General features: G+C 44.7%; 1 protein-coding gene across 2 annotated transcripts in view; it reads left to right on the top strand.

The window, feature by feature from the left end:
- ABCA1 (ATP binding cassette subfamily A member 1) overlaps nucleotides 1-20,655 on the top strand; it is an 89,465-nt gene that overhangs the window by 55,039 nt on the left and 13,771 nt on the right. The window contains exons 9-32 of one of the 2 annotated variants that reach the window (XM_088156217.1): nucleotides 2,828-3,068; nucleotides 3,603-3,742; nucleotides 3,974-4,090; nucleotides 6,276-6,464; nucleotides 7,343-7,548; nucleotides 7,641-7,817; nucleotides 8,427-8,649; nucleotides 8,995-9,216; nucleotides 9,806-10,010; nucleotides 10,517-10,630; nucleotides 11,094-11,265; nucleotides 11,751-11,882; nucleotides 12,397-12,536; nucleotides 13,534-13,671; nucleotides 14,200-14,420; nucleotides 14,848-14,920; nucleotides 15,454-15,656; nucleotides 16,619-16,667; nucleotides 17,348-17,461; nucleotides 17,799-17,947; nucleotides 18,393-18,517; nucleotides 18,883-18,981; nucleotides 20,133-20,322; nucleotides 20,478-20,572. In XM_088156217.1, coding sequence (XP_088012343.1) covers nucleotides 2,828-3,068; nucleotides 3,603-3,742; nucleotides 3,974-4,090; nucleotides 6,276-6,464; nucleotides 7,343-7,548; nucleotides 7,641-7,817; nucleotides 8,427-8,649; nucleotides 8,995-9,216; nucleotides 9,806-10,010; nucleotides 10,517-10,630; nucleotides 11,094-11,265; nucleotides 11,751-11,882; nucleotides 12,397-12,536; nucleotides 13,534-13,671; nucleotides 14,200-14,420; nucleotides 14,848-14,920; nucleotides 15,454-15,656; nucleotides 16,619-16,667; nucleotides 17,348-17,461; nucleotides 17,799-17,947; nucleotides 18,393-18,517; nucleotides 18,883-18,981; nucleotides 20,133-20,322; nucleotides 20,478-20,572 — 3,734 coding nt within the window. Of the gene's footprint in view, nucleotides 1-2,827; nucleotides 3,069-3,602; nucleotides 3,743-3,973; nucleotides 4,091-6,275; nucleotides 6,465-7,342; nucleotides 7,549-7,640; nucleotides 7,818-8,426; nucleotides 8,650-8,994; nucleotides 9,217-9,805; nucleotides 10,011-10,516; nucleotides 10,631-11,093; nucleotides 11,266-11,750; nucleotides 11,883-12,396; nucleotides 12,537-13,533; nucleotides 13,672-14,199; nucleotides 14,421-14,847; nucleotides 14,921-15,453; nucleotides 15,657-16,618; nucleotides 16,668-17,347; nucleotides 17,462-17,795; nucleotides 17,948-18,392; nucleotides 18,518-18,882; nucleotides 18,982-20,132; nucleotides 20,323-20,477; nucleotides 20,573-20,655 lie in introns of both variants that reach the window. The other variant, XM_014882373.2, reaches the window with a different exon arrangement.

Below are 20,655 nucleotides of genomic sequence, written 5' to 3'. Positions count from 1 at the left end.
GATTTGATCTGTGTCCTTGGACTCTTTAACTCAACTTCTAGGAGGGCAGATTCAACACCAAGAGCAAGGACAACTATTTAGAAACACTTAGGGAACCAGGTCTGATGGCTGAGAAAAACAAATAGTTTAGTCACCCTTCACCTTTGACATATTTTCTTCTAGAGGTGTAAAAAGATCTGCTCTGTATGTAAATTGTAAAGATGCTGGTGCGAAAGAAACAAAGTTTCTTGCTCAAAGTGTTTCAAAATAATATGTAGAAAAATATTTGCAAATGCAATCCCTCTTTAAGATGGTTAGCACTTCATATATTCATGGGAATTAGAGGCACTTCCTGTTTGAATACCTTTGTTCATCATGTTAGGGATTTTATGATACTTTAGCTAAAGCAGCTGCCTTTTTGCTGGGCAAAAATAAGCTGGTTTACCTAAGATACCAAAAATCTTCCCAAGGGATCCCTTTGAATTGCACACTCAAAGTGTCACACCTGAAATGTAGCCTTGGCCTTTTGGGTGAGGAATCATCAAATGCAAAATTCTGCATGAACATACATAACAAACAAAAATGGTTGTGCGATGGTTTTCATTCATGTTCCATGATGCTGGTGTCCTGTAGTTCACCGTGAAGCTGTGGAGCCAGGTTGGCACCAGGCTGCAGGCAAAGGCAGCAGTGAATAGCAAGGAAATGAAAGTACACTTGAGTCAGTCAATCCGGACATTTGCACTCGGGCTTTTGCTGCTCTCACAGCTGTCTTCCATTATATCAGTGTGTCATGTGCTCTTAGCCATCTGAAGATAGAGGCTCCTTGTGTAGGTGACACGTAGTAGCTGTTGTTTGGCATCAAGAATTTTTCTCCAGATGTTGGCACATCTAAAACATGCACGGTGCTACAGATGGATCACACAAAGGGTCAGGTTTACCTCCCACTGTAAGGCCAAATATTCTTGAGTGTGCTTTCCTTGGGTGAACTTGGATTGAATTGTTCCAGCGCACTGCTGCTTTCAGCATTGTTGCTGGCTGGCTTTACCAGCTGTCTTAGACTTTGGTTATCTGCATTTTATTTAAACAAAGGTGACAGATGAGTGCACAGTGAGGAAGAGTGGCAGATGGTCTTTGACTCTGTTATTGTCTCTCTGAAAACAGGGCAGTTGGAGCACAGCATCTAAAGTTGTTTCTCAGATGCAGTTAATGAGCAGTTACAAATAGGTCTCAGCAGCTCTGCTTACCCTGTTTAGTGCATGTGCCTATTCTGCACAGCACAGTAAGAATATCCAAGTTAATGTCCTCTGATATTTCAGCAACAGTCAAGAAATCAGATAAAATTCTAGAAATACTTAAAAAGGGATAGAGAACCAGCTATAGCATTTCACCATGATACTATAAAAACCCTTTGATACAGAACACAGATCTAGGCTCTTGTTTTCTGAAAGCAGATAGCATAACTAGAATAACATTCAGAGAAGGCCAGTTAGAAGTATAATGGCTTTCACAAAAGGAGTAAGGGAATAGGCTGAGACTGTCCAGCTTGCAAAAGAGATGAGTTGGGGATATGACAGAGACCTATAGAGTTGAGTGGCACATGAAGAAGATACAGAGATTGAATGTTCACTGTCTCTTGCAGTAAAAACAAAAACCAAAACCACATGACACCAAATGGAGCTAACCATAGCCAAGTAAGGAGAGAAAAGTTCTTTCCTGTGATATTGGATGTTAAATACTTGTGGATGTTCTAAATTCTAGTTTACCGTGGAAGAAATTCATTGAGGCTTAGGAAATAGAAGTTCCTTGAGCTGAAAAGAAATGGAATCTTGAGGGTTACTTAGAGGAAATATCCTAGATTCTTGCCTTTGTCTTATTTCTTCATAACATCCACTTATTGTCACCATCAAAGAGGTGATGTTCTGACATCTCAAGATAGGGGGTCTCAAAGCAACACTCCAGTGTGGCATGAAAACAGTGCTCATGCGGCTGTGTTGCTTTTCCTGTAGTGGTGAGCTTGGCCATGGCAGCATTAATGCAGTGAGTATCTCAGGCGAAGGGCAGGGTGCTTTTGTCCATGACACATCGCAGGCATATTGTCTGGCTTGTGCCACTCAAATGAGTCTGGAGGTACTACTCGTTCTGGCTGGTTGTATGTTGTCACCTCAGGCCTGGTGTCAGGTCAGCTGGATGGGAGAAGGTTCCTTGCTGTGACTAGTTGTGTACAAAATTTGTGCTGTGATTCAGGCTCCTGCGTGCAGCAGGGCTTGTTTTCAGGGATTTTCTGGGAATGCTGTTGACAATGGGGCAAGGAGTTTCTGGGGCAGGGATAAGTGATGCCAATCTGGGAGGTCAGACTGGCTGCTTGGTGTAAATCAGTGGAAGCTTGGTGGAATTGTGCCAGGTGACACTGCTGTGGCCTGTGGCTCATCCAGTTTGTTACCCATGAGCTGCAGTCACTTGGTGTTGTTCCTTTAATTCCTATTCTGACTCGAAGTACCCCACCCCACCTGTCCTTGTGAGGGTACTCCACTGGAATGTAAGCCATTGTGCAACCAGGAGGACAAGCAGCTCCCATGTTAGAGGGCAGGGAGGCTAGGAACCACCCACAGCACTGGAGGAGAAAACTCAAGAGTAAAGAATTTGGCAAGGATATATTCCAAATACTTGCACAGAAGAGACTTCCCTCTACAGTCTTCTACAGTGGTGGTGGTAGGGAAATGTTTTCCCTGGTTCTTACCCTTGATGTTGTGTTCAAGGGGATTCTGACCTGTTCAAAAGTCTGGAAAGAACTTCTCCTTTTACTAATCTTGTTCGATACTTGCTTCTTTTCTCTGCCCTTCGCCTCCAGCTGCTGAGCATGAAGAGTTGGAGTGACATGAGGCAAGAGGTGATGTTCCTGACCAATGTGAATGCCTCAAACTCCTCTACACAGATCTATCAGGCTGTGTCACGCATTGTGTGCGGCCATCCTGAAGGTGGAGGGCTCAAAATTAAATCCCTCAACTGGTATGAGGATAACAATTACAAAGCATTGTTTGGAGGCAACAGCACTGAAGATGATGTGATTAGCTTCTATGATAACTCCACAAGTAAGTGTAACAATGCCATGCTCTGAGGTCCCATCTACTTCATGATTGTCATCACTAATGTTTTCCAAACTTCCACAGATGAAAGCAGGTGGTCCTGAGGGACTGCTGTTTCAGAAAGACATGAGCATATTGTCCTGCATATGCCCTTAAGGCCAGTAAGATATCAACTTGCAGAGTCTCCCAAGGATCTTCTGTAGAATCCACAGAAAGCTGTGCAGTGGACCTACTTTAGTGGGAGAGGGAGCACAGTCACGTGCAGCCTCTAGAAATCTGACATTTTCTGGTCAAATTTTGTTTGTGCCGTACGTTGGGGTTGTGGGAGTGTTGCAGAACTAGTACTGTGGCTCTTAGTGTTGGAGGCTACCTGGTTGCTCCTTGTTCACTGTGCAGGCTTGTTCTAAAAGGGGCTTTTTGTGGAGCTTTGCAGTAAAGGCGGGTGTTTGTCTGAAAAATGCTTTGCTCTCAGCTTTGATTTTTCTTGAAGGTCTATGCATTATGTGCTGTTCAGCCACTCACCTTTGTACTCTTCCTCAGCACCCTACTGCAATGAGCTAATGAAGAACTTGGAATCCAGCCCGCTTTCCAGGATTATCTGGAGGGCTTTGAAGCCCTTGCTGATTGGGAAGATCTTGTACACACCAGATACGCCAGCTGTAAGGAAGGTCATGTCTGAGGTAACTCTAGCCCTGTCCTCTGATAATGTAGCATTAGCTATGTCCTCTGGCTGTGCAGCTGATCCTCTCTAGTTAAATTGGACCCAAACACAAGCCTAGAAAGACAAAAGCACAGCCTCCCTAATCTCTCACCTCCCATGCGCTTACTGTTGAGGGTTCCATGCACCCTCTCAGCCCATGATGGGTCTCTGCCAGCTTTTGGAAATAACCTTCCTCTCCTCTTTGTGACAGGTGAACAGGACATTCCAGGAGCTGGGTGTGTTTCGTGACCTCGGGGGAATGTGGGAGGAGATAAGCCCAAAGATTTGGACATTTATGGAAAGTAGTCAGGAAATGGATCTTATTCGGGTCAGTATTCTGTCCTTGCCAGAGCCACCAATGTTATTTTTTGTAATAAGTGATGAAATATTTATTTTTAGATGGTACTTTAGTGCAGAATAGGACAGATAAATATTATGGATGGGATCCCTTCTTGAAAGAGATTATGATTATACTGATCTTGCATTATGCTTGGCATTCCTTCCTTCACAGAACAGTCTCCTGCAAACAGGAGCAGTGCACATTTTATACCAAATTCTAATCTGGTTCTGTTGGAAAATGTACTATTCTGTCCACAGTGTTGCCCTAATGTGTCATGAGCACATCCCCATGGTTCCTCAGGTGCAGCTCTGAGGGGAGATCTTTGCACCTGATGTCTTTGGCAGCACAGTGATGTAAAACTGGCATCAAGAAACAAAGGGACCACTTCAGAGGACCACTTCAGAGTAGTTTTTCCAGCTGCCTCTGCAACACGGTTGGGTATCACAGTGCACCTCCTTGTGTACAGAGACCTCCCCAGATCTTACCAACCTTGAAATTCATTCCTTTTTTACCCCAGTGTAACACTCTGATGAATAATCTATGACCTGCCCTGTTGTACTTCTCCATCAACATGACATGCTAGAGCACCAGAGACAGTTGAACAGATTGTTACAAAGTTCAGGCAGCAAGTCGAGGTCCAAAACATTGATTTACCATTATGTCCTCTGAAAAGTGAATGTTGCTCCTATTTTTTTGTTATTTTACTGAGCCCTGGGCTTTTTTATATTTTATGTTGCTTGTTAACCCTGTTGCCTCTGGTAGTGAATTATTGATCTTCCCAGCAATCTTCTCTGCACCAGTGTAGTAACAGAGGTCCTTTTGTTATCACCTGTTGACATTCACACAAGCAGGAGTACTTCGTTGCTAGTGCCTTGGCAGCTCCCAGGCAGCATCCTCTTCAGCTGCCGTGCTTCTGCACCGGCCATCACCTCTCAACTTTCTGGGTTGTACAATCTGTTTGTCATATTTATTCCTGCTGAGGGAGAGGAAAGTGCTTTGCTTGCCCATCCCTGCCACTTCTAGCTTGATGCTAATGTCCCTTGAAATTCAGGAAGGGCGACACATGCCCCTAGGGTTAAGGAGCTTTAACGCTGGACTTAAACAAGATGAAGTTGAGCCCTGCAGGCATGGTGGCAGAAGTTATCCTTGGAGACCAAATGAGAAGAGAGCACAGCACATCCAATTCCTGTTTGCTTTGATTTCCTTTTTGTATGTTTTCCTTTGCTAGCTTGGTCTGTTCTGCTTTTCCACTTTGCAAAGCTGTTTTTGTAATTGTGACCCGCTGCTTTCTGGTTTGGTGGTAACAGCAGAGTATGGGGAAGCTGTTTACCTCTCTTTCATTTTTGTTGTGGCAAAAAATCCACTTCCTGTTCTTAATCATAAGAACTTTTGTAGTTTTCTCTCTTGTGCAGGTTTTTCTTTTTATCTCTTAGACTTCAGTTCACCTGTATCATTTACAATTACTCTTCCCTTTCTGCCTGGCCTTATATTATCTACCCAGTGGACTGGTTTCTGCTTCAGTGCATTTGTGCTAGGCATTGTGCATACAGCAGCCTGGCCTCAGAAAGCTAGCTTAAACTGGGTGAAGAAACCACTGTCCCAGACAGGAGGACAAAGGCAGGACATCATGGCCATACAGGCTGCTTCAGCCAGCCCTGGGAGCACAAAAAAATACAAAAATCACCTGGCCTCTGGTGCTGGTATTTCTGCTCGGCACAGTGACTGTTGAGCCTTCAGCCATGCCTCAGTCACTCTCCATCCCAGCCAGGAGGAGAGATTTTTCTGGCAGAATTGAGCAGAGCTAGGCAACCAGTAGTGGGCAAATGCATTTCTGCTGAGCAAGCATCTCCCTGGTTTGCATGTGTGGGGTGCAGAGCTGTGCATGGCTCTCTGCTGCCCTCTCCTTGGAAGAGGGGTGGCAGGACATGGAGCAAGCCAGCTAGCCAGCCTGCAAAGCACACCGACGTGGTGTAGCTGTACCAGGGGAGGCACATCCTTCTCAAAGGGAAGGATGATGGCAAGAACACCACTGGGCTGCTCCTCTCCGTACAGAGGGCCTCTACCTGCGCGTTTTTAACAGCTGTTTCCCCTGTAGTGCTTGTTTTTATTATGAGAGAGGAATCTAACATTACTTCTCACAACTCTTTCTTCTTTGGAAACAAAATACCTGCAGACATTGCTGAAAGGCAAAGCCCTCTGGAATCTGCACTTGCCAGCTTCCAACTGGACAGTGGAGGATGTTGCCCGTTTCCTGTCAAACAGTCCAGAGGACTTTGAGACAGAAAATGGCTCTGTGTACACCTGGGTGGATGCCTTCAATGAGACAGACCGGGCTATACAGACCATCTCCCGCTTCATGGAGGTGAGATCCTGTTAGTGTGGGCAAGGTGAGGGGGAGGGCAGCAGCTTGATCTTCATTCAAGCAGGTGGGTGTTCTGGAAAGGGAAGACAGATTTTCCTCCATCCATTTTCTAGATACAACCAGGCATTAGTAGGGCTGAGTAGCATGTGAGAAAACTAAGATTTATTCAGATGATTAAGTATAGATGTAGGAAACTAACTGTAGACCTTGTTTTTGAAGTCTTTGCTTTTGTCTCTGCGCGTGGTTTTCTGCCCTTCTGTTACCGAGTGACTGAAAGCTGCTGCTGTCTCCAGCAGTGTAGCAGCTTCAGTATGCGTAGTGTAGCTTCAGTCTGAGGTTTAGCTGGGGACTTTGGTGAAGCTAGCAGCTGCTTTAAACTGAGGGAACAAAATTAGTTCTACTTTTTGCCACATCAGCTTGGGAGATGAGTGCAAGCAGAAACAGTCCATGGCCTGTTAATGGCCTGGTCCAAAGCCTTCAGGTCTCTCCATTGATATTTAGAGGCTTTGAATCAGACTTGATTTATTGGTAACAGATGAAATAAGACTATTTATGGAAATTGATATTTGGATGAGATCTTGTAGGTAATACTGCAGTGTTAGCCTCTTGTACAGAAAATACCTTTGCTGGGGTATTTCTCAGTGATATGTATTTGACTGGTAGGTGACTGTCAAGCAGGAAGCAGTGACAACTCTTGCAGTAACAACTTTATGGACTACAACAAACTATTGCAAAATAGTCTGATGCTGTTGTCTTTTTCTTGGGAGTGACATTACCATTGGCATGTTCTCTTGTTTCCCTCCACCCCACAAGTAAACAAAGTACATTATGATTTGGCAGTGTATGCCTTAAATGTTTCCAATTCTGTCCCTGTTTAGTGTGTCAACTTGGACAAACTGGAGCCTGTGCCCACAGAAGTCCGGCTCATTAACAAGTCCTTGGAGCTTCTGGATGAAAGGAGGTTCTGGGCTGGCATAGTCTTCACTGGAATAGCTCCTGACAGCACAGACCTTCCTCAGCATGTGAAATACAAGATACGCATGGACATTGATAATGTGGAAAGGACCAACAAGATCAAGGATGGGTGAGCCCTGACATCCTGCCTTATGATCAAGTTCTTACAAAGGATGGGGTGAGGAGGATTTCTGATGGAAAGGTCTTGTTCCCATGGTGCAGGTACTGGGATCCTGGTCCCCGTGCTGACCCCTTTGAGGACATGCGCTATGTCTGGGGAGGCTTTGTCTACCTGCAGGATGTGGTAGAACAGGCCATCATCAGGGTTCAGACGGGCACGGAGAAGAAGACAGGAGTTTACGTGCAGCAGATGCCCTACCCATGCTATGTGGATGACATGTATGTATGCAGGCTGCTTCAAAAGCTCCCAGGAGGAGGAGCTTGGGAGGCATGGGCTTTTGTCTCTCCTCAGGCATGGTTTATATCCCTATTATCAGTGTGGAGGCAATCTCCGTAGTGTTCTTAATCCCTAGAATTAGGGCACCTGCATGGAGGATTTAGAATATGTAATGACTTGCAGAGTCCTGTCCAGGAGAGGGATTGTGAGTACTGGAGTTGAACATACAAAGTACCTTCCTGAGGTGTGACCATATCCCCACACGTGATGCAAGCAAAAATAGCGTTGGGGGAAAAAAGCAGACAGATAGGCACAGGAGAGGAGAAAGAGAGAAATGGAGAGCAGTCCCCAAGCAAGGCAGCTCTTTGTATCCGCTCTTTCACTGAGTGACAGTTGCAGCTCCAGCTCCCACTCCTAACTGGAGATGTGCTCCAAATCTATCTGCCTCACCTCATGGTGAGACATGGATCCTGTGTCAGGCTTTGCACATCAGCTGCTTTGTGCAGTGAATCCTTAGCTATCACCATGCTCTGATAGCCCTTGAAGGGTATATGAAGTTGCAGTGATGTTTCTCACTCAGTTTTCCTGGCCCCTTTCCTTCATTTTCTCAGATTCCTGCGTGTCATGAGCCGCTCCATGCCTCTCTTCATGACACTAGCTTGGATCTACTCAGTGGCTGTGATAATTAAGGGCATTGTGTATGAGAAGGAAGCCCGGCTGAAAGAAACAATGAGGATTATGGGACTTGACAATGGCATCCTTTGGTTAAGCTGGTTCATTAGCAGCCTTGTCCCTCTCCTGATGAGTGCAGGACTACTGGTGCTGATCCTGAAGGTGAGTTTCCTGGTTGGGTCGGTGGCAGCAGACTCTAGAGCCTTTAGGGCCTGCTAGGCAGTGGTCTGCACTGACACACTGGGGAGGAGTTTGTGGGTATGTGTTGACCAGTCACTTTTTGGAAACAGGATTTTGGAGCAACAGGAGCATGTGGCTGAAAACAGCAGGCAGGAGTGTTGTAGATTCAGTTCTCTTGAAAAGATGCCTCTGGTACAGCCCTCACTTCTGGGAAGGCTGTTATGCAAATTGCAGGAAGCCCTGAGCAGCAGCTCTGCAGAGTTGCTATAACAGAGGTGCCTTGGAGAGCCCTTTCAAAACCTGATGCACTTTTTGTTCTCCTGCCAGATGGGGAATCTGCTGCCTTACAGCGATCCTAGTGTGGTGTTCATTTTCCTCTCAATCTTCGGCGTTGTGACTATCCTCCAGTGCTTCCTCATCAGCACCCTATTCTCCAGGGCCAACCTGGCAGCTGCCTGTGGGGGCATTGTCTACTTCACACTGTACCTACCTTATGTGTTGTGTGTTGCCTGGCAGGACCACATCAGCTTCTCACTCAAGATTTTTGCGGTGAGTCTCAGTGAAACTCTCCTGGGCACCACCAGGGTCTCCACCAGTCTGGCACTCAGCAGCTCTCTAACTGGACACTGTTTCAAGGGGGGAAGTGGCAGTGGGAGCTTAATTTTCACTGTAAGAGTCTGTCAGGGTTGGGCTTAATAAAGAGGTTTACTGAACCTGGTAGAAGCTGCTGGGAGGGTTTTGTTGGCTTTGGAAGTAGAAGTAATGCAGCTGGACTAAGTTGCTTTGGTCTCTGTATGCTGTGATACTGTATCCCCAGACATGCAGGCTGAAGGAACCAACTGCCTTTCCTCTGCATAGCACTTCTTACCTGTTAGCAGCCTGTTCCTTTGCAGGAAAATCCAAAGAGTAAGGGAAAGAAGATAGGGAAACAAAACAATTCTGGATGGAGCTCCAGTGGAGATTTCAGGCCTCTTGGAACCTAGACCAAATCTGCCATTCCGTATCTGCAAATACAGTGGCAGTCTTGGAACTTTTGACTTTTCATATGGACAATGTCCGTTAGCCTCATGCTACTGAGATGACTAGCTGGAGAGTAGATGTAAAAGATTCAGTGTGTGTTCATGCCTCCCATTTTCAGAGCCTGCTGTCTCCAGTAGCCTTTGGTTTTGGTTGCGAGTACTTTGCACTCTTTGAGGAGCAGGGAGTTGGTGTTCAGTGGGACAACTTCTTTGAGAGCCCATTGGAAGAAGATGGCTTTAGCATCACCACATCAGCTGTCATGATGCTGTTTGATACCTTCCTGTATGGAGTCATGACGTGGTACATTGAATCTGTCTTCCCAGGTGAGATCTACTTTTGAGAGATAATCATGTCTTAAGGCTTTCAAATAAATATTTTTGCCCTTTTCACTTGCTAAGGTGCAAATTTGACCTATTTTTAAGCAGAGCTGTAAAAAGGTCATGGAGCATCAGAGCAAGGTTGTTGCTTGCTGCTAGCAGTGAGTGTTGCCCAGCACAGAAGCATGACCCCATTGTGCCCATGGCTGATCTAGCCCCAGAAGCTTTGCTGTGCTTCACTTGTTCCCTCCTCTGAAGTTCACAGACTGTGCTGCAAGGGAGGAATTAAGAGCATCAGTACCACGTGCTACTTAGCACCTTTCAGCATAGGGTTTTTAACCCTAATGTGAAGTTAGATGTCTCTTACCCAGAGTCTGTCAGCGTCTTCATATAGAAAGATTTCTTCTTAGTCCTGCCTCATCTGGCGGTGGAGTACTTCTCTTCTTGTCAGGAAAGATAATGAAAGAAAAGGGACAGATGCATTCAGGCTTACATAATGCTTTTCTTTTTAGGCCAGTATGGGATTCCCAGACCCTGGTACTTTCCTTTCACAAAGTCCTATTGGTTCGGGGAGGAACCACAGGACAGGCAGCACCTCCATCCTGACCAGAAGGGGTCTTCAGAAGGTAAGTGCTGGACACAAGTCTTTAAGTGAAGTGTTAAGGTCTTTTTCTGAAATGAGAGTCCAAGGACAGCAGAAGCAGTACTGGCATGGATAGGTGAAATTGGTCACCCTTTCGTTGTCATAGTTTGGGTATGCTTATCAGGTGGGTGCATCCAGATAATCGCAAGGTACTTTGCCCACCTTAGTGCAGCTGGTAGTCCAGGCTCATGGAGTTGATAAGTGCTTGTATTTTTGTTGACCTTGGTAACACTGGCAATCTCCAGCTCTCAGGTTAGCCCAGGAGAGAGAAAACAGCTAAATGATAGCTTCTGTGGAAAATTCTTGTGTCTGAGGAAGAAATGTGGTCAGTTCTTTGTATAGCTCATTTCTTCACAGGCTTGGGGGAATGTGATGTCTATTAAAACCGCCATGCAATTTCTGTTAAAATCTATCGTATCTCTCTACTTCGTTGTGTTTTCTTCCAGTCTGCAAGGAGGAAGAGCCAGTGCATCTGAGTCTTGGTGTTTCCATCCAGAACCTGGTCAAGGTTTACCGTGATGGCAAGAAAGTTGCTGTAGATGGTCTTACACTTAACTTCTATGAAGGACAAATCACCTCCTTTCTTGGGCATAATGGAGCAGGGAAAACCACTACTATGTAAGAACAAAATAATGATTAAAGACAGTAGGGAAGTGACTGAATACTGCAATTCCTATCCATATAGTAAAGGTAGCCATAGAACTGCAGTGTGCAAGTTGGTGCAGACTAGAGTACCTCTGCTTGGTTTAATCTAGTTGTGCTGCTGCCTTACAGATACAGCACAACACAGGGGGGTTCAGATTGAGGCTGGGTCAAATGAATCTGTAGGTGGCATTTTGTAGTAATGCCATTTATGATTCTGATTTACCAGTGAAAAAAAGCAAGTTGGTACTGAAAGAACAAGAAACTTTTAGAGGGAAAAAAGTCTTTCCTTCTAGCAGCCATGTGGGTGTTCTTTGATCACCACTGGAGCTGATTTGGTTTATTTAAAATCCATTAGTGAGATGTTTTTCAGGCTACTTTCTTGACTTTTCTGCTCTTAATTCAGCCATTCACTGTTCCCTAGTGGTGGAACCTTCTGATTTGTTCTATTTTTCTTTCAGGTCTATTTTGACTGGCTTATTCCCCCCAACTTCGGGTACAGCCTTCATCCTGGGCAAAGATATCCGCTCTGAGCTTAGCACCATCAGGCAGAACCTGGGTGTCTGTCCACAGCACAATGTGCTGTTTGACTTGTGAGTATCATCTGGGAGACACAGGACTGGTGCTATCCAACAGATGTTTGGGTCCTCTAGGATACAGCAGTGGGCTTTCAGCTTTGACAATCCTTTTTCTGTGTATGCATGGTGTGAGACAGTGGGGTGGTGTGAGAGCGGTACAGGAACATTGTTTGTTAGCACATTCCTAATTGCCTGGGAATGACCAGCAAGAGCTTGTACTTTCATCTTTCATGTCTGTTAATAATCTACTCTGCTCAGGCCAAGTGTTTCCTCGGTGCCTAGTGATTTGGGTTGTTTGTGGTACTGTCAAGCACCCTTAAAAAAGGAATATTTACATGGGTGCTGAATAGAGTCACACTCTAAAGTCAGGCCCAAGCTGAGTGTGCACAGTCTGTGGCTCCTTCATGAAACCTCAGGCTTAAAAGATGTTTTTCTGAGCAAACAGAAATGGCTGCAGTAATGCTAATAAAAGGGATGAATCCCAGCATGATGCTTTCAACTGTGCCCTGAGGCTGCATTTGTTCCCTAGGCTGACTGTGGAGGAGCACATCTGGTTCTATGCTCGGCTCAAAGGGCTGCCGGAAAAGAAGGTGAAAGAGGAGATGGAGCAGATGGCAACAGATGTTGGTTTGCCTCACAAACTGAAAGCTAGGACCAGCAGGCTCTCTGGTAGGTTCAGATCTCTTATATTTCTCAGCGTCAGAAAAACTCCATTGGCTCTTGCACAGGCTGTATTATGGACCTTGATGGGATCCTGCAATTATATATAGAATTATAGTATAGAATACTATGCAATTAAACACTTAAGGAAATTAGTTATTTATTAAGTAGCTAATCAATGTATCTTAGTAAACATCACAATTTTGCACAGTCTCAGGCTATCTAATGGCCATAACAAGTCACTTTCTGAGTATTTTCTATTTATTTCCATCATGACATAGTTCGGTTGCATTTGCTGTGTTTTGTCCAAAGCTTACTATTATATCTGGGGTTTATGAGTTTAGGTGAGAGTGGCTTGGACCACAGTCTCCAAGTCTCTTGCTGTTTGTGAGCCGTACATGCATTCCTTATGCTGACTTCTGCCCCTTCAATTGGTGACCTGGAGTGTCCTTCATTGTTCAGGAGGGGCAGTATCTGTATCCGTCTGTACCGGATTACTAGAGAGACTGAGATGTCTTTGTCTTACTCAAGTATCAGTACAGATTGCACATTTGACTTCGGGGAGGGAGAGAAGATGACCATGGTTGACTTTAGTATTAAGGAATGCAATATAATTCCTTGCCTCTGGAACACTTCCATGGAAGTCTCATGGGGACTTACTTCTGCAACTCAGGCTCTGGGAGACCTGTGTTCCAGATCCTCAGGCCTCCAAGCTGGTGATTTGCTACCCCTGGTGTTGAGACAGTATAATTAACTTAAGGAAGAGCATGCAAGGTGTGGTTCTGTGCAATAGGAGGAGAGTTAGATTCCACTGAGGAGAGACTATTCAGATGAGTTATCCACTGTCCAGAAAGTGGTGGGACCCTGAAGGCCTGAAACAGCAGCAGTGCTTGTTCTCCTCAGTGTACTTTCTTTCAGAGAGCTTATTATCCACCATGATGCAAACATTGCTATTTTACTCACCTCTGCATCAGCCTGAGCACCTCTTTCTTCTTGTGCCTGATAGGTGGCATGCAGAGGAAGCTCTCTGTTGCCTTAGCATTTGTCGGTGGCTCCAAGGTTGTCATTCTGGATGAGCCTACAGCTGGCGTGGATCCTTATTCTCGCAGAGGAATATGGGAACTGCTTTTGAAGTATCGGCAAGGTATGTCATCTTTTTCTCTACCCTTAATAAATGCATAGTGGAAGGCAAAAGAAAATCAATCTGATTTATGACCGTTGTCAAAATAGCAATATGTCTTCACAAATTTATTGTTGCCTGCACCAAGGAATGAACAAAGACAATGCAGGACAGGGATGCTTAGATCTCTCATCCGTATTCCTTTCTTCTCCTATTCGTGTCCGAATTCATGAAAAAAAATTTTTACTGGGTTATGAGGGAGAGCAGGTAAAGTCAGAAAATCACCCTTGGTGTTCAGCAGTTCTGCTCCATGCAACCAACCTTGCAGACATGAAATTAAACCTGCCTTTGCTGAGCACGACAAGAGCCAGCGGAGAGTGGGGAGAATAAACCCATGACAGCAGTTGTGAATCTTCTCCATACTCCTAGTCACGTTCAAAGGAGCCAAACTTGTGGCACCAACTTCATGGCAAGATGCAGGTGATTGTGGCTCTGGCGTGGCAACACAGGTTTGTTTGACTTACCAGCCATGTCTTCCTTGCTGTCTTCCAGGTCGCACTATCATTCTCTCCACACACCACATGGATGAGGCAGACATTCTGGGGGACCGGATTGCCATCATTTCTCATGGCAAGCTCTGCTGTGTTGGCTCTTCTCTCTTCCTGAAGAACCAGCTGGGAACAGGCTATTATTTGACCCTGGTCAAAAAGGATGTGGATTCCTCTCTGAGCTCCTGCCGAAACAGCAGCAGCACAGTTTCCTATCTGAAAAAGGTACAGCTGGCCTTTTCTGCTCTTGTTTATTCTTTCTTCATTAAATCTCAGGATTTTTGGAAGCAGCAGCTAAGATTTTCCATGGTAGAATGTCTCTAAGGAAAATCCCTTGTTCTTTGAAAGAACTGTTACCTGTTCCTTCGGTACTGTGCCAGACCATGTCTAGTTAAACTGTTGCATGGGATATACCTTTCCGTTGTTTCTTTCAGTGCCAGTGGTCCCAAGCTGATCAGAGAGATACAAAAGTGTACTCCACATGTTTTGTAACATTCACTTCTATACCCGTGATCTCTTACTTCTGTTTTAGCCTTTGCAGTGCTATGTCACCATCTGCAGCATTTGATTGAACATTTAGAGTGTAGCATCTGGTGGACCCCATTTTGAATAAACAGCAGGAAATAATGTTTGTCTTCTCATTTGCAACCAGGATGACAGTGTCTCCCAGAGCAGCTCTGATGCTGGCCTTGGCAGTGACCATGAAAGTGACACATTGACAATAGGTGAGGCTTGGAAAAACATTTAAGATTGAATCCCAGTTGACAATGCTGTGTAGCTCGTGTTGGACAGCTGCCTTAACCTTGTCTCTCTTATGTAGCTACAGTCTTGGGACAATTATTAAATTCACAGTGGTGGTATTTAAAATATTGAATGCTTTTCCGGAGGGAGCCATTTTGAATTCAAGCTGTCCTGAGAGTTAATAAGTAAATACTATGTAGTTGCTTGGCCTATTAGCAATATATAACGTTGGTGAGCTGTATATCAGTGATTTGTTTGCTGGTCTTCCTGTAGCATGTACAAGCTCTCCCGAGTTGTGCACATAGAAAGTATAGCCAGGCTTTGGTCCAGGCTTTTATCCAGGCTTGTGTTACATTAAAAAGAAATGAGCCTTTTCATGGAAATGAGCTTCTTTCCAGAGATGTCTTATTTGTCCTCCTTTTCTTCTGGCAGGGTTTTTAAGGCTGAGCTCTTTTTTCCACATAATGAACAGTAACCAGAACAGAACTATCTTTTATATCTGTTTTTTTTTTTCTAGATGTCTCTGCAATTTCAAATCTCATTACAAAACATGTTCCTGAGGCAAGACTGGTGGAGGACATAGGTCATGAATTAACCTATGTCTTGCCATACAAAGCTGCTAAAGAGGGAGCTTTTGTGGAGCTGTTCCACGAAATTGATGACCGTCTTTCTGATCTTGGCATTTCCAGCTATGGCATCTCTGAAACTACTCTGGAGGAGGTTAGTGAGCTGCTGATTCCTGTTTGTCCTAAACTAGGCAGAACAAATAATGACAGAATTAAGAATGAGATGAAGCCTTATTGCTTCCTGTAAAAATTGACAGAACAGACAGCTTTGCATTCCTCTCCAAAACAGATTGTCTTCTGCCCTGTGTGTGTGCTCATAGAGGTGTGCATTAAAAACTGCAGTGTGGTACACGCAAGCATGGACAGGTCCTGTGTACTCACCTGCACTTTGCTGAGATATCATGTGTAGGTTGGCCCCTGATTTGGCTTCTAATATCTGAATTATTTTTAGGGGTGCTTTGTGTTGCATTAGCTGAAAATGTATTTCAGTACTGGATACATATGTTAGGTAAACAATTCAGACGTATGCCCTTGTCAGGGATTTTTTTATGGTTTCAGGTTTGTTCCATGTGACTGTGTTCCTGCTGCCAGGTCTCTTTATCACAGGAGCATCATGCACATTATCTCTGTGTGGATCTTTATTTGTTTATTTTTAAAGAATGATAAGGAAAGCTGAAACAGTGGTGTTGTCACCTACTGAGGTTGCCCTCTAGGTCCTTCACGGCTCTGAAGACCTTGGTTGTTATCTCAATTTGAAAACGGGTTATTTCTGGTTTAGGAGAGTCCATGGGTCAAGCTCCATGAAGGTGCCTATTCAAGCAAGAGCAATGGAGAAATACGAGATTCACCAAGTTTAGTTACTAGGTCTATTTCTGAGACATGGGAAAGAGCTCATGTTTGAGATGGCCTGAGAACTGATATTGGAAAGGGGGAACAGCTGGTAGCAGTCTGACTCCTGGAAACTGGAGACAAGCCACAAAATGCACATCTCCATCATGTAGAGGATAAACTAAGTTCTCTTGTTTCACCTGCCAGTCTCACATAGCATCTTTTGAAGCAGTACCCGCAATATCTCTCCTCTTCTAATTTTCACTGTCACTTACCATTCCTTTTCAGATCTTCCTGAAAGTGGCTGATGATAGTGGTGTGGATGCAGAAACCTCAGGTGGGTATAGTTGTACCCTACAGTTGTGACACGTGCCAAGGTCTGACAGACCCTGATTGAGACTGAACTGAAGCTCTTCTGTCCTAGTATTTTTAATGACATGAAGTAGCTGGGTTTAGTGTATTAATGCATGCTTTTATGTGCTGTAAAAGTCAATTGACTCAGTTGGTAGCATGTTTATTTTGTTGTAGTGAAGAGTTTCTAGTGTTAGAGTATATTGAAAATTACTTGACTTGACACTGTTATCTGCTCTGAAGACCTCCTGACATATCAGACCACAGTAGGGTCCAAATTACTTTCTCTGAGAGCAGATCACTGCACTGAGTGCTCATAACAGCAAATTGCACTTGCAGTCACATGACTACATACAACTCTCATGTAGCAAATGAGAGTTTTTTTCAAAAGAGCCGCCTGCTGTTCACCTGGAGAGAAAAAAAAAGGCATCAAGTGCACTAGAAGTTGTTTCTGGGACATGACACAAAGTATGATACATAAATCATGGCCCATTTCAGATTGACAGTCTTGGTGTTGCTTTTGCCTGCACTGAAGTCACTCCAGATCAGCTCTTCAGTTTGCAAATGGGAGACATGTAAAATGAAAATTACATTGCTTTGGTTTTTCTGGGGCTAGCTGGAGATTAACTGAAGCAGTTCAGCTAACTGTAACTGCATTATTTTCAGATGGTACATTGCCAGCCAGAAGGAACAGACGTGTGTTTGGAGACAGACAGAGCTGCCTTCGTCCATTTACAGAAGATGATGCATTTGATCCTAATGACTCAGACATAGATCCAGGTATTGCTAGAGTTCAAGCCTGTTTTCTTCCTGTGGATGCTCTTTCGTATTTTAAGTACTGCAGATCTGAAGGCTGAGACTGCCAAAGGAGTGGGTGATGTATTTGCCTTTAGGAATAGGGGACAATGAAGTATGCACAGCCTGCTCAATCCTCCCATTCAAAGCTCAGAGATAAGGGAAAAAATACATTCATGTAAATTTCTGTTGTTATTGCTGCTGACTATGCTTTTTTTTTCTTTTGGTGAATGAGAGTGATTACTCCAGCCATCACCTTCTGCCTTCAGCACAGAGAGAATCTCTGAACTTTTGAATGAGGTTGATTTCTTCTTGTTAGCAGAATCCAGAGAGACGGACCTTCTCAGTGGCATGGATGGGAAAGGCTCCTACCAGATGAAGGGCTGGAAGCTCACCCAGCAGCAGTTCATGGCTCTGTTGTGGAAGAGGATGCTCATTGCTAAGAGAAGCCGGAAAGGCTTTTTTGCCCAGGTGAGAGCCTCTAACATGAGCAGAGTCCCTCAGCAGGTTCAGCTCTGGACTGTATGTTGTAGTCTGAGCTGATGGTGGGCTAAAAACCTCAAGGGAATGCAGATAACCAAAATTAGCCTTCACTTCACTGTGTGGGCAGAAGGAGACCTGTGCAAGGAGTTGCATGATAAACCATGTGTTTACAGGATTCTTGCACAGCAGAATGTAATTTTGCCCTTGAGAACAGCATTTGCAAGCTAAATCCTCTGCACCTGAAGTGAATTCCCTGATTGAATGCCAAGATATATCTTGCATTGGTGTCTACCACTGCTTTGGTGTAAACAGCAGAGGTATTCCTGGGAAACTTTGAAAAAGTTCTGATCCAATAAGTGATTCATACATAATTCCTGATGCCTCTGGAAATATTTTCTTAAAAAAAGGACTTGTTTTTTCCTTGCAATTTCAGATTGTGCTACCAGCTGTCTTTGTGTGTATTGCTCTCATGTTCAGCCTCATTGTTCCTCCTTTTGGGAAGTATCCCAGCCTGGAATTACAACCCTGGATGTATGATGAGCAGTACACTTTTATTAGGTATGTTTTGGGTGGCCTATAAATTATGTTCTTTGCAAACTTGAGTTAGAGTTCCTTAATAGGTTGGTTTGGGTTTGTGCTTATCTCAGAAGTACATTTTAAGAGAAAGTCATGGTGTTTTCTTCTTCGACCTTTAAATTCCAGCTCTATGCACAGGCAAGGCCATATCCTTTCTGAATGACACTGCGACTCCTAATTCTGCATACAAAGATTTGGAATGTGTATGTGCTCTTAGTCCAAGCATTCTTCAAGGGCAGATCCCCCACCCACATCCTTTCACTGTGCTCTTGGCCTTGCTCTGTTGCTTCTTTTGCTGTGTGCTTGTTACCACACTGACTGATAGTGTTTTTCTGCTGTTCCCATAGCAACGATGCTCCAGAAGATGCAGGCACTCACAAGCTTTTGGACGCCCTTCTTGATAAGCCGGGCTTTGGGACACGCTGTATGCAGGGACATTCCATCCCGTAAGTGGAATTCTGGTCTGGGAACAGGAAGCACATCCCTGGTAACTCTAGCTTACTTTAGGAAATTATAGTAATGTATGGCCAAAGCAGGATTTAAGCCGGAAGAGCTGTCATTATATTCAGTTTTTCTGCTCAGAACCTTTTTAAAAGTTGCCAGCCCTCAGTCTGGAGAGAAAGTGAGGTTTGAGTGCAAGTCCTCGCTGACAGAGATGGAAAGGAGAGAGCAAATTACTCAAATTACTGTTCAGTTCTGAACATGGTAAAGGACCTATATATGTTGCTGTGTGTTGTTGACTGTAGTTTCCACTCCATAATCCTTTGTTTCCAGCTGCATTAGAAACCTGAGTTAGCAGCCCACAAACACCAGCAAAAGGAGTGGAGAGCCAGACAGCATTTGTGTTGTTTCCTAACTCTGCCACCTGACTTGGTGTGTGGCTGGGCAAGTCACTGAAGATCTAGTCTGTTAATGTAGAAGAGGTATACACTCCAAGAGTCCAAGATGGTGTGTTCAGAAGACGTGCAGCTCATGTTCACAGGAGGAGGGGGAGGGAGGCAGGGTGTCTGATATACTGGCCAGTGGTGGAAAGTAAGCTGCATCCTTCATAGCAGGCATGAAAGCTGAGCTATTCTGCCAATGGGCCATGAGAAGAAAGCTACCTTGGGGAAGAGCAGTGTTTTGATGCCCTAGAGGCAGAAGTATTATCCAGGGACTCATCCAAGAAGATTGTCTGCTGTGATCTTAAAATCACAGGATATCTCAAGTTGGAAGAAACCCATGAAAATCACCAAGCCCAACTGTCTGCTTCTTGGAGGACTTCTAACTAAACCACTTGACTAAGAGCATTCTCCAGATACTCCCTGAACTCTGGACAGCATTCCTACTGGGACTGGAACAGAGCACTTCATTATAATACAAAGTGTCTGGCACTACTCAGTGTTGGCCAGCCTCAGTTTCTTTGGCAGTGGGATCTGTTAAAAGCTACAGAGTCTGATCTGTTGCTCTGAGCTGTTTGTCTTAGTGAGGTCAAGCTCCTTTGAGAAATACACTGCCTCTTCTGAGGACTGTGGAGTTTGATCTTTAAATGTCTTGTAAGCAAAGGCCATCTTACTTGTCTTATACTGCTTTTTTTCTTGCCTCTTTCCAAACACAGAGACACTCCTTGCACTGTAGGGCAGAAGGAATGGACGACCGCTTCAGTCCCAGAGTCAGTCCTGGACATCTTCCTGAAAGGCAACTGGAGCATGGAGAATCCTTCCCCATCTTGCGAGTGTAGCAGTGAGAAGATCAAGAAGATGCTGCCTGTGTGCCCCCCTGGTGCAGGTGGCCTGCCACCCCCACAGGTAGGAGGGAGCTCAGTGGTACTGCAGAAAGGAATGCTCACAAGGAGCAGAGTGTCTAAGTGTGATTCTTGCATGCAGCATTGCACAAGATTCGTTTCATTCAGCACCTGTGTTTTCTGATGAGCATTTATCTGTGTTTTCACTGGTGACACCAGCGTGAGCAAGACACGGCTGACATCCTCCAGAATCTGACAGGCCGCAATATATCAGACTACCTAGTGAAGACCTACGCGCAGATCATTGGGAAAAGGTGGGTATTGAACACTCCCCCTTCCCTCCCTGACAGACACTACTTTCCTGCGGGTGATGCACAGACCAGGCAAATAAACCTGA

Source organism: Sturnus vulgaris, chromosome Z (genome assembly GCF_052056855.1).
Source record: "Sturnus vulgaris isolate bStuVul1 chromosome Z, bStuVul1.hap1, whole genome shotgun sequence".
NCBI lineage: Eukaryota > Metazoa > Chordata > Aves > Passeriformes > Sturnidae > Sturnus > Sturnus vulgaris.
The sequence above is the reverse complement of the archived record's forward strand: the minus strand, read 5'-3'. Positions and strand labels throughout refer to the sequence as shown.